Below are 14,180 nucleotides of genomic sequence, written 5' to 3' on the forward strand. Positions count from 1 at the left end.
TGGGTTTAAGGTAATGACAAATCAATTTCTAAAGTGGTTGTAACAGCTTAAACTCCCCTCAGCAATGTGTAAATTCCTATTGGTATTGCCTAACTTCTTTGAAATTAAATATTATTTACATAGAAATGCGGATTTAGCAAGAATCTCTGTCTGAATATATTTATCACATCACTTTGGAATATCCAGACAAAAAGGAAAAGGAGATGCAAAGCCAAACAATTTATTTTCAGTTTGCAATAATGAATTTTACATTCATATTTGAACACATGTAACCTTGCTTAAACATAAGTATCACTGATATGAAAATCCTGGTGGCACAGTGGTTAAGTGCTACAGCTGCTAACCAAAATGTGGGCAGTTCAAGTTCATCAGGCGCTCCTTGGAAACTCTATAGGGCAGTTCTACTCTGTCCTATAGGGTTGGTATAAGTCAGGATCAACTTGATGGCAACAGGTTTGTTTTGTTTGGCTTTATCACTGATATACTAAGAAGACTTTACTGTATATAATTTGTACTTAGAATTTACTGTATAGTTTCCTCTTTTCCTAAAGTTTCTTTTCTTTCTTAGGGTTGACCAGAAACTCTAGGACTTCTTTAGCAACCGACCGGTCTCTTCTACACTCACGTACTACTCTATAGATATCTTTATCTTAACACTTAAAGTGCAAACTATTTGTCTCCCAATATCTGTTCTTTGCATCTTACAGCAACGGAATTTTTAGCACAGTGTTGCTAAACTAAAGATATTAACTCCCAGCTTCCCTTCCCTTCCCTTCCCATATTACTGAGTCCAGCCATTGGAATATAAACAGAAGTGATGGGGGCAATTTCTGGTCCATGCCCTTGAAGCATTCCCTTTTAGTGGAATTTGGATGAGAAGCCAGAGGTTGGAGCAATCATCTTGAACCCATTAAGGAAGCTGTACATTGAGAATGGCAGGGTTGTAAGACGGCAGCCTGTGCTGCTGACATCTTCAAATAGGAAAGGCAGCTTGGACATGAGAAATAATTTGTCTTATTGAATCCATTATTATTTTGGGATTATTACTAAAGCAGCTGAAGTTATATCCTAACATATATCTTGTACCTAAAATTGGGGTGCTGCTATAATAAAACCTAATAATAATACGACTGGAACTTGGGAAACTCTCATTATGCAATGGCAAAACATTTCATACAACTGTCGCCATATAATACCTTAAAAGGCAGAGCACATACCTATACATCCTATAGCTCTAGGCAGTGTTTCTCAACAGGTGTCCTGTTGGCATTTTGAATAGAACCACTCTTTGTTGTTCAAAAATGCACTGGACCATCTAAGATACTCCATTGGTCTCACCACATCTGGAGCAAGGGAGAATGAATAAAGCCAAAGACACAAGGGAAGGATTAGTCCAAATGACTAATGGACCACAAGTATAATAGCCTCCACAAGACTGAGTCCAGCACAACTAGATGGTACCCAGCTGCCACCACCGACTGCTCTGACAGGGATCACAATAAAGGGTCAGGGACAGAGCTGGAAAAAACGTAGAACAAAATTCTTACACACATACACACACAAGACCAGATGTACTGTCTGACAGATACTGGAGAAACCACAAGGGTGTGGTCCCCTAATATACTTTTAGCTCAGTAATGATGTCTCTCCTGAGGTTCACCCTTCAGACAAAGATTAGACAGGCGCATAAAACAAAATGAGACTAAATGGGCACACCAGCCGAGGGGGAAGGACAAGAAGGCAGGAGGGGACAGGAAAGTTGGTGAATGGAACCCAAGGTCGAGAAAGGGAGAGTGTTGACATGTTGTGGGGTTGGCAGCCAATGTCACAAAACAATATGGATATTAATTGTTTATTGAGAAGCTAGTTTGTTCTGTAAACCTTCATCTAAAGTATAATTTAAATATAAATCAGCCAATGAAAACCCTATGGATCACAACAGTCTGATTCCTAACCAATCAGGGGGATGGTGTAGGACTGAGAAGCATTTTGTTCCATTGTGCCTAGGTTCAACATGAGTTGGGGGCTGACTTGATAGCAGCAAAGAACAACATCGACCAACATGGAGGAAGGGATATACCCAATGCCAGTCCCCTCTAGATTTCCATGGGAGAGAGGAAATACCCAACTCTAGCCTTCCTCTTTCACCTAACAGGTGAAAAAAATCTGACAAGCACTTGTGAGGGTCACAACCCAGAGGCACAGGCTCACAAAAAGACTGAGACCTAATCACAGAGTTATAGAATGCCCTCCTATACACACACGTGACCACCACATCAACATTAACAGGGTTTTACAGGGGATCACACAGTTCCTCTTGTCCAACACATCATTTCTAGCTTTCAAAAAAAAATAACAACACATGCTAAAAAAACAAAAAACAAAGTCTGAAGAGAAAGGGCAAACATCAGAACCAGACAGATACAACAGAGATTTTGGAATTATCAAACCAGGAATTAAAAAAAAAAAAACAGTCATGGGTTCATATTGATACTCAAAAGGAGGAAGATGGCAGACAGAAACAAAAACAAAACTTGCTGGATGTATACCAAAAACTACACAGAGTCATTACACCAAAAAGAATTAGTCAATATTCAACCATTTCAAGAGGTGGCATATGATCAGGAACCAATGGTACTGAAGGAAGAAGTCCAACCTGCTCGGAAGGCATTGGTGAAAAACAAGGCTCCAGGAATTGATGGGATATCGATTGAGATGTTTCAACAAACAGATGCAGTGCTGGAGGTGCTCACTCGTCTATGCCAAGAAATATGGAAGACAGCTTCCTGGCCAACTGACTGGAAGAGATCCATATTTATGCCTATTCCCAAGAAAGGTGATCCAACCAAATGGGGAAATTATAGAACAATGTCATTAATATCACACACAAGCAAAATTTTGCTGAAGATCATTCAAAAATGGCTGTAGCAGTATATCAACTGGGAACTGCCAGAAATTCAGGCCGGTTTCAGAAGAAGACGTGGGACCAGGGATATCATTGCTAATGTCAGATGGATCCTGGATGAAAGCAGAGAATACCAAAAGGATGTTTACTTGTGTTTTATTGATTATGCAAAGGCATTTGACTATGTGGATCATAACAAACTATGGATAACACAGCGAAGAATGGGAATTCCAGAACACTTAATTGTGCTCATGAGGAACCTTTACATAGATCAAGAGGCAGTTGTTTGGACAGAACAAGGGGATACTGATTGGTTTAAAGTCAGGAAAGGTGTGCATCAGGGTTGTATTCTTTCACCATACCTATTTAATCTGTATGCTGAACAAATAATCTGAGAAGCTGGACTATATGAAGAAGAACGGGGCATCAGGATTGGAGGAAGACTCATTAATGACCTGTGTTATGCAGATGACACAACCTTGCTTGCTGAAAGTGAAGAGGACTTGAAGCACTTACTAATGAAGATCAAAGACCACAGCCTTCAGTATGGATTACACCGCAACATAAAGAAGACAAAAATCCTCACAACTGGACCAATGAGCAACATCATGATAAATGGAGAAAAGATTGACGTTGTCAAGGATTTCATTTTACCTGGACCCACAATCAACAGCCATGGAAGCAGCAGTCAAGAAATCAAAAGATGCATTACATTGGGCAAATCTGCTGCAAAGGACCTCTTCAAAGTGTTCAAGAGCAAAGATGTCACCCTGAAGACTAAGGTGCACCTGACCCAAGCCATGGTATATTCAATCACATCCTATGCATGTGAAAGCTGGACAATGAATAAGGAAGACCGAAGAATAATTGACGCCTTTGAATTGTGGTGTTGGCGAAGAATATTGAACATATCATGGACTGCCAAAAGAACGAACAAATCTGTCTTAGAAGTACAACCAGAATGCTCCTTAGAAGCAAGGATGGCGAGACTGCATCTTACATACTTTGGACATGTTGTCAGGAGGGATCAGTCCCTGGAGAAGGACATCATGCTTGGCAGAGTACAGGGTCAGCAGAAAAGAGGAAGACCCTCAATGAGGTGGATTGACACAGTGGCTGCAACAATGAGCTCAAGCATAACGATTGTAAGGATGGCTCAGAACCGGGCAGTGTTCCGTTCTGTTGTGCATAGGGTCGCTATGAGTCGGAACTGACTCGACAGCACCTTACAACAACAACAAACCAAACCCATTGCCTTCAAGTCGATTCCGACTCACAGTAACCCTATAGGGTTTCCAAGGCTGTAAATCTTTACGGAAGCAGACTGCCACATCTTTCTCCTGAGGAGTGGCTGGTGGGTTTGAAGTGCCGACCTTTTTTGGTTAGCAGCTGAGTGATTTAATTGCTGTGCCACCAGGGCTCCTTTCTGTAAAGATAACAGCCAAGAAAACCCTATCGGGCAGTTCTACTCTGTCCCTTGGGGTCTCTATGACTCCCTGGCACCCAACAACAACAATGTAAAATGTTAATAGGGGAAACTAGATGTGGGATATATGAGAACTCTGTACTATCTTTGCAATTTTTCTGTAACTCTAAAACTGTCCTGAAATAAAGTTTAATTAAAAAATTTAAAGTACAAAGCAATTTTTTAATTGTTTGTAAAAAGTAGCTCTACTTAAGCACTTTTAAAGAGTAAACCCAAATCCATTGCCATTGAGTCTATTCCGACTCACAGTGACCCTATAGGACAGAGTAGAGCTGCCCATAGAGTTTCCAAGGAGCAGCTGATAGATTCAAACTGCTGACCTTTGGGTCGGCAGCTGAGCTTTTCACCACTGAGCCACCAGGGCTCCTTTAAAAAGTAAAAAAAACTCCCAGCATTTTCCAAATTTCAACCCCAGTAAATTAATGGGACTGTTTTGCTTTATTTTCCACACATTCCGCATTTCCACAGAAGTTTACATTTAACGCAAGTGCTTGAAACTTGAAACACATTTTCCCACAGAAATGTTATTATAAAACAGTGGCTAATTCCCAGGCCAGCCCAGGGAAGCTGATTAAGCTCATCAGCAGAAATAAGACATTTGTAATGAAAATAGTGTGAAACAACAATAAGAATTAAAAAATAAAAAAACGCCTTGTCTTTTAAACTCAAAAAATATTTAAACATGCACTTTAAGTTTATTCTCATCAAATCCGTCACATCATAGCGTGTGAGTCAGGGGCCCACTTTGGACCCCTTTGCCTATAACCTTAAGCCTAGAAATGCTACACTGCAACTGGGGTGGGGGGGAGTGGACAGTGTTGCTGGGCGTGGGTGGGAGATGGACAGACTGCGCTGGATGTGGGAGGCAAGTATGCCATTTTAACTACTGGGAATGCAATGAAACCGGTACCCAAGGGATGAAGGAAAAGGTAGAAAAGGAGATCTGGGTTTCTGTTTGTAATGTATACTTTCTACTGTTATCCGTTCTGTAGCGTTAGTTCCGAATCATAGTGACCCTATAGGACAGAGTGGAACTGCTCCAGAGAGTTTCCAAGGAGTGGCTGGTAGATTCGAACTGCCAACCTTTTGGTTAGCAGCCGAGGTCTTAACCACTTTGCCACCAGGGCTCCTCTCTGTGTGTTCTCAAAACACATCTGATTCTGTAATGCTCTTAAAACACATTATGTGCAAGTCACTATCATGTATACTTCTGTAATGCCTTTTACACTGTTATGTTTCTCTACTGCTTTTAAACAGCTATGTATAAGTCACTTATTATGTGAAGTGAGAAACAGCGAATTTTCAAACTTAGAATCAGAAACATATTTATTTCTATATGCTCTTTAACCATTAACTATCAGTCATTAGAAATGTGTTCTAACCTTGAAAATAGATAATAGAAGTATGTGAAGTAGGCAGTAAATAACTTTCTGAAATTGGGCCGTGCACCTGCACTCTGTGATAATGAAATGTAGCATTAATCAAATCTGTAAGTTACCACAACATAAATATGGCACTAAACAATTCCCATCATTTTTAATTAATTAACTTGGCCTTGAAACATGTAGTAAACAAGAACATAAATGTCGTACAATTCCCTAATTGACAATAAAACATATTATAAATTAACAAAACATAAATATGTCATGCAGCAATGCCCTTAACTGGCAATAAAACATACCAATTATAGTTGAACATGACAGCACACAGAATATACAGATAGACTCGTGGATTTCTGTTCATATTTGGAGAAGACAGAAACAAAAGATCTCTCTGACTCTCCGTCTGAAGGCTGAGAAGCCTGCTGAAATTCTGCTCATCACAACTGACCTTGGATCTTAGCTATGGTAAACCTTCTCTGAGTTCCAAGGGTGGTCGTGTCTCCTCCCCTGAAACCACACGTTAAAGGTAAAAAGCCAATCTAAAGACTTGGACTCTAACATTTAAACTAACATTGTAATTGTTAATTCTGATTCTCCAATGCTAAATTAATGTCTTGAGGTCTTACTTGCATGCCTTGTCATGACTACCTTGCAATAAACTAAACAATTTATGCGTAACAACCTGAGCATTTCTTTATTACTCTTAAAATAAAATCTTCTAGGACACGGTCTCTCATCATCCTACAATCATTATTGTGCTACTATCCAGAAAAAAAAAAAAATTTTTTTTTTTTTAGAGGGCGAGTTATATACAATGGTTTGTGGACAGCTGGTAAGCACAAATGACGAGGCAGCTAGCTCGACAAGCTGGGTAACCTGAGTACACAGGTGGACAGCAGGAGGCGGTGGTCCTGGGCTCCTTACAGAGGTGTTTCGCCTAATGGAAGACAAAGAGAGAAACTGAATTCACATAGGAGACCTGCAGAAATGCTGACAGTGTGCGAAAAGTAAATAAATTTCCAATACGGAGGATCATAAAACGAAACAGAAGAGGTAAATATGAAGTTTTCTGCAGTGGGGCCAGACAAAATGGGATCACCATTTTTTTTTAGCACAGTTATGCCTAAGTTTGATGTGTTTTGGGTTTGTCTATTCTATGTTTATGAAACATAAACACTAAATATTTTTAAAAGAAATGAGAAAGTACTATAACAAAAAAATTAAAATTTCAAAAGCATACTCAAAAACAAGTGTATGTCTATCAACAAAGAGACAAAGTATAGATTGGGGGAAAATTTTGAGAAACCATATATCTGATAAAGATTTAATATCCAGAATATATAAAGAAGTCCTACAACTTGACAACAAAAAGACAAATAATCCAATCCAAAACTGGGCAAAGGACTTGAACAGACATTTCACCCAAGACGATATTTAAATGACCAACAAGCACATGAAATGATGCTCTACATCATTAGTCTTTACCCATTGCCACTGAGTTGATTCCGACTTATAGCAACTCTATAGGACAGGGTAGAACGGCTCCACAGGGTTTCCAAGGCTGTAAACCTTTATAGAAGCAGGCTGCCAAATCCTTCTCCCAGTTAGCAGCCTAGTGCTTTAACCACTGTACCACCAGGGCTCATTTCATTAGACTTTCCAAAACCAAACCTGTTGCCATTGAATTGATTCCGACTCATAGCGTCCCTATAGGACAGAGTAGAACTGCCCCATAGAGTTTCCAGAGAGCTGCTGGTAGAGTTGAACTGCTGAACTTTTGGTTAGCAGCCGAGCACTTAACCACTGTGCCATCAGGGCTTTTCATTAGTCTTTAAGGAGATACAAATCAAAACCACAATGAGATGCCACTTCACCCCCACTGTGACTATGATTTTAAAAGAAAGAAAATAACAGGTATTGGTGAAGATGCGGAGAAATTGGAACCCTCATCCATTACTGGTTAGGATGAAAAATGATACAGTTGTTGTGGGAAAGTTTAGCAGTTCTTCAAAAAGCTAAACACAGAGCTACATGACCCAGCAAACCCAATCCTAGATATATACCCCAAAGAAGTGAAAGCAGGAATGCAAACAGAAACACATACACCAGTGTTCATTGCAGCACAATTCACAATAGCCAAAAGGTGTAAACAACCTAAATGTCCATCAACAAATGAATAAACAAAATGTGGTATGTATATACAATGGAATATTACTCAGCCACAAAGAGAAATGAAGTCCTGATACATGCTACAACATGGATGAACCTTGAAAACCTCATGCTGACTGAAATAAGTCCGTCACAAAAGAATAAATATTGTATGATCCCACTTATATGAGAGAGGCAAATGTATAAAGACCAAAGTTTATTAATGGTTACCAGGAGTGGGAAGGAAGGGGAGAGGGGAGTCATTTCCTAGGGGCACTGAGTTCCTATGGATGGCGGTGGAATAATTTGGAAAACACTAGTGGTAACCGCTGCACAATACGATGAATGCAATCTATGTCACTGAATTATACACGTAAAAATTCTTGAATTGGCAAGTGTTGTTATATATTTTTACCATAATAGAAAAAAAATTTTTTAAAACCAAGTATTTCTTAAAATCATGTATACATCATGGATGTAAACAAGTTTTACTTTTACTGCTTTCCTTCTTCCTTTCTAGACACCCTTCCACCAATACCTACAACCTGGCATCCTCTCATACATTTCTGAATTTTCACTTAAGTGTTCCAATATGCATGAGTGTATTTTTACACCATTTTATAAAACTTAACAGGACATATTAGACAGATCTCAAGGGCAAATTTTAGCAGCTGTAGTATATCCTATAGTATGTTGTTGTTGTTTTTGAGTTGATTCTGACTCATGGTGACCCCATGTGTGTTAGATTTTGGAAGATTACCAGGCCTTTCTTCCGATGTGCCTCTGGGTGGACTCCAACCTCCAACCTTTCCTTAGCAGCTGAGTGTGTTAACTGTTTGTTCCACCCAGGGATTTTTAAGAGTCTTTCACTTCCAGCAGTAAGGGAGTTTAGACAATGACATGGAACAATTACGGTCAGGACTGGAAGGGAAATTAGGACAGTTCTAACCATGTTCCATTGGTTACAACCATCTTGTGGTCCCCACCTAACTGCAAGGGAGGCTGGGAAATGTACACTTCCTGGGTGCTCAAGCAGAGGAAACCGATGAGCGTTTAGCCAATTTTTGCCAATTACCTTTACATATTGGTGCCTTTATTTCTAATATTCCCGGACTAAAATTGCTGGGACAAAGATATAGTCACTTTGCAAAAAGACCTTAATAGCTCCTATGTGAATGTGAAAATATACTTTCTGCAACATCATTAGGGGCTATAACTTAATTTTTGCCAATCCAATGGGTATAAAATGGTGTTTCTATTTTCATTGCACGCCTTGACTATTAGTGAGGTTGATTTTCATATTGGTCATTTAGACTTGCTTCTCTGATGTCATGTTTTTCTCTTGCAGCACTTCAGTTTTTATTATGAATTATAAAAGCTCTTTGTATTTTATAAACATTAACACTTTATCTTAGGTGCAGCAATCTTTTCCCCCTCAATTGTGTTATACTCAGCACCATCTGAGTATTTTTAAAGTCTCCCTTCTATAGGCAATGTAAGACTGGAAACTCACTTTCCCAGATGGCCTTGTCAGTACGGTCTTCGTCAGCACCTACCAATGAGGCACTCAAGTGAAACGAAGTGTGAAGAGAGCTAGAAGCCTTTACCTTCACTTACACATGCTTGACAGATGCATATGAGCAGATGGCAGACATGGGTGTGCAGCGGCTTCCACGTGGCGTCCAAGAAGCCACAGAGATCACTGGCAGTGGCTTTCCCTGAAATTCCTGCACTACTGGATTTTCTGAAAGCCAGCAAAGATTCTTCCTTTTTTTCTCCTACAGTCCCGACAGTTTAGTAAAAAATCTCTTCCTGCTTGAGATATCTAAAGCAATTTGTTTTCCAGACCAAGAACTGACTTAAACATTAACCTAGCATTTGTCTTTTGCCTCTGTTTATGGTCAATTTTTCCCACATTTATTTTTTAACTTTCATTTTTCAAATATATCTGTTTTTTATTATAGCTTATGGAGTTGCTGTCTGGGTTAAAAGGGTCTTCCCAAGCCTTGTTGTGTGCCAATTCTGACTCATAGCAACCCTACAGTTCGCAGGGCTGCAATCTTAAACAGATTGCCAGGTCTTTTTGCAGAGCAGCCGTTGGGTTCAAACCAATGACCTTGGTTACATAAATATTCTCCTAGAATTTCTAATATTTTATTGTTTACATTTACGTCACTAACCCATTTGGAATTTACTTTTGCATATGTTTTGATTGCTAGTATCATTTATTAAATAAATCACCCTTTCCCACCCAAATGTAATACTATCCTTGTCCCAAATGTCTTGATCTATTTTCAGGCCACCTACTGTATTCCACTGATCTATTTGTTTATTCTAAGCCAAGAGTGTTGATTGCTGCGGCTTTGCAGCATATTTTAACAACTGGTTTATAAATTTAAATTCAGCAGAGATCACCTAACACAGTAACTATTAGATTAACTTAGTTGTATAGAGAACTCAGAATAAAACTTGTCTTGCCAGTTTTGTTCATATACTTGAACTTTCTATAAATATTAAAAACAAAAACAATCGAGTGCTAGGTTAATATAAAGCAACAATGATCAGTCGTAACCCAATTCCACATGTTTGAGAAGAACAGCCTCACTCGGCGGAATGCCTTTATAATAAGTGAATGCTATAAGACTGAATTTATAAAGTTATACTACTCAAATACTACTTTTCTGATTCATAGACTTTAAATACCAGAGTCCATATTAAGATACATAGAACGCATGTACAAAATGGGTTCCAATAACATTAAGTTTTAAAATCTAATATATAAACTTGTGTTGTCTTAAGTATCAATCATTCTGCTGTTAGTTTTTTAAAATTGAGATATAATTCACACACCATAAAAGTTCACCCTTCTACACTGCTCAATTTGGTGGTTTTTAGTATATTCAGGAAGTTGTGTATCAGTAGCCACTGATTCCTGTTTGTCTGATTTTTTATTATTTAAAAAAATGAAAAAACAAAAGGGCAATTTTCATTCAATAAATATCAACTCCTTATGCAGTTTGGTTGCAGAAAGTTAAGTCCATGATTTTCGCAGGATGACAGCCATCTATAGCAACAAACTGTTTTCATACAGTTTCAATAACAGCAGCAATTTCCTTGAACTGTCTGTAGAAATTCTGGAGAGAAAGAGAAAATATAATATTAACTTAGCTTTTAGCAGACATTTAAGTGGTTCTTTTAATTCTATATTAAATGGACATGTTAGGTCTGCATTTTAATGTTGCATCCTCAACTATTACTAAAGTTGCTTAAGAAACGAACAGGTGCAATTTGTTACTGCAAGCAAAAATCCTATTGGAGAGGTGGATAATTAGCCTTTGGCTAAATCTTTTAAAAAATACATGAGAAAGTTATTTTAAGATCAGACCAGAAAGATTTATTAAATACCCAGCATTGTCTTAGATATGGAAGATAAAAACAAAAATGGCAGGTTAGTTCCCAGGCCTCAACCCATTTTAAATCTAGTGAAAGACTTCATTTCAGGATGGTAAATACAACAGACCCAATGTTGACAATGCCTTAAATGCTAGATGCTTGTTTCTCTTTCATTTAAAAACCTGAGCTGGTATTTTGGCTCTCCTATGTAAGTCATCTTTTTTAAAACCTCAGACACAGCATCAGACAAATTCTGTTTTCCTTTCTTCTCTTTTACCTGCCAGGAAGCTAGGAGGCAAATATGAAACTTATCCTGAGCAATTTAAGATAATTCTTTGGTGATTTATATACTTGTATTTTCTTTCTTATGTGGTCTTAATTTTTTATTTTCTTAAGAGTATATGTATTTTAAGTTATACCTAAATTCTTTGTGAAATGAAGTGGGGTGTAACTTTTTCTTTAAAAATATATCCTGATGGCCAAAATTTCAGCTAGCAACAAAGATATAAATTAAGAGCTCAAAGAGTTTTCCTTAGCTCTCAATCCTGTATTGTGACTAAAGGCTCTGCTTGCCTGGTTAGCTTTAAGCCATGTACAAGCTACCTTTCAAAAGAGTTGCCCCAAATTGTGATTTTTTTTTTTCCTATAAGAAAAAAATTTCTAGAGGTATAATTAGAAAGCATGAATTCTGCACAGAAAATAAGAATTAGGCCAGCACTGTGAATTGCACAAAGTTTTGACACCTATATTGTCCTTCGAAATTGATTTGGTCCTTACGTTCAGAGCTGAAGCTTCTACATACTACTACATACATTTATTTTCTCTTTACCAAGAGCTAATTATCTCCAAGATACTAAGCAGCACTGATAATGTTAAATTTGTGACCATTATTTCTTTCCACACCAAGTATTTGTTTAAAAAAAAAAAAGGAAATCCCCTAAAACGTAGTTTATAAAAGAAGAAATCAAAGCATCATAGAGTGCTGTAAGAGGCTTTTCTTTAAAAGGAAACCTAGGACCAATATATTTTTAGTTGGTTTTTTCAAAACTTTCTCTTTATATATCCATTTTATTCATATGGCTGCTTTTCCTAGAATGCTTGACTTAACCTAACTGCTATGGGGATTCACTCACCAAATGTACTGAAACAAACAAAAAAGCTCTACAATCAGCCAATGACAAAGCATCTTCCTGGATGCATATTCAAAAGGATATCTGCGTTATTGCCCACCCCTCCCCCCTTTTTTTCTTCTTTAGTTACAAAAAGACGTAGAACAACAATGCTCTTAGCTGTTGTCAAGTCTACTGTGAGTCATGGTGAACTCATGTAAAACAGAACAAAATGCTGCCTGGTCCTACGTCGTCTTTGTGATTGTTGGTGTGTCTGAATCCGTTGTTAACAGCTATTATGCAGTGCTTCCAGCCTAGGGGGTTTATCTTCCAGCACGATACTCAACAACAGTCTGCTGTGATCCATAAAGTTTTCACTGGCTAATGTCTGAAGCAGATTACCAGGCCTTTCTTCCTAGTCTGGCTTAATCTGGAAGTTCTGTGAAACCTGTCCATCACGGATGACCCTGCTGATATTTGAAATACTGGTGATGTAACTTCCAGCATCGTAGCAACAGTCAGAATAATAACATGGCTCTAAATATAAACTAGTTATTCAAATCACTAGCTAATAAAACCAGTCATCAAGTACTTGTGCTCCCGCCCACATCTTGAAATACTGTTAGTCAGAAAATCCAGAGCAAATTCTATCCAAAAATAAGATTAATTCAGTTAACATTCTTGGATATTAAGCCTCGGTTAAATGAAAAATAAGTATCCTGCCAGAGATGAAAATCTAGCAAATAGGTTCACAGGGAGGAGTGCTGTGAAAGTGACCAAGTGTGTCAATACACAAATTCAGCACTTACACTGAAAATATTTAAAATAATTCACCAAATTCCCTCAGGAAACAAATTCAGGCTTTTTTGTATATATTAATAAATATAAAAGCAAAGGAAAACAACTAAAATTTTCCTTTAAGAAGATTTTACACATCTTTTAGAGCAGCAATTATAGAAAAATGAACTAAAATGTAGTTAAACCACAAACCTGAAACTGTGGAATTGTCATCTCGAAGGACTTGCTCTTTACTTGGCCTGAATGATCTGCCACTTTTAGCATCACTGCAACGTAAGGGTACCTCAGAGATCTGCAACTGTCTGAGCTCACGGCCATACCCAGTTTCCACTGAAAATCTACAAGCTTTAAAAGACAGGACAAAACATCAGTAATCACACTGCCCTGGATGCAGATATTTATTCAATTGTACGCTCTCACTCTCAACTTCTAATTTTAACACTGGTCATAAAATATCTTTATTTTAGTATTTCTAAAAGAACAATAATCACATGAAAATGGAAAGGAACAATAAGGGGTAGACAGATGTGAAGAGTTAGAAAACAGTAAAAAAAAAAAAAAAATTGATTTTTTAATTACATTAAAAAAAAACAAAAAGTAAAAACACGAATACAAAAATCTCCACTGCACGGGTCATGCAAGCAGAAGGAAGATGTGGTAATACTAGTTTTCCTTGTTGTTAGTTGCTGTTGCGTCAGCTCTAACTCGTGACGACCCCATGTACGACAGAATGAAACGCTGCCCAGTCCTTCACGATCGCTGGTATGTTTGAGTCCATTGTTGTGGCTATGGTATAGTGTCTTTGAATGGAAGGGGCTCCTTCATCTTCCAGCAGGATACTGGACAACTTTCTGCTGTGATCCACAGGGTATTCATTGGTGAATTTTCAAAAGTAGATTTCTAGGTCCTTCTTCCTAATTTGGCTTAGTCTGGAAGCTCCACTGAAACCTGTGCACTAT

The 14,180-nt window shown here is 38.1% G+C and overlaps 1 protein-coding gene across 1 annotated transcript; it reads right to left on the reverse strand.

Annotated features, from left to right (window-relative positions):
- Window positions 1-8,125: 8,125 nt before the first annotated feature.
- COMMD6 (COMM domain containing 6) lies at window positions 8,126-13,738 on the reverse strand. The gene is made up of 2 exons (XM_049853003.1): window positions 13,414-13,738; window positions 8,126-11,055 (listed from the first exon to the last, which is right to left on the reverse strand). Exons 1-2 carry the CDS (start codon window positions 13,537-13,539, stop codon window positions 11,005-11,007), a joined length of 177 nt encoding a protein of 58 aa, XP_049708960.1. The 5' UTR covers window positions 13,540-13,738; the 3' UTR covers window positions 8,126-11,004.
- Window positions 13,739-14,180: the final 442 nt, after the last annotated feature.

Source organism: Elephas maximus, chromosome 14 (assembly GCF_024166365.1).
Source record: "Elephas maximus indicus isolate mEleMax1 chromosome 14, mEleMax1 primary haplotype, whole genome shotgun sequence".
Lineage (NCBI taxonomy): Eukaryota > Metazoa > Chordata > Mammalia > Proboscidea > Elephantidae > Elephas > Elephas maximus.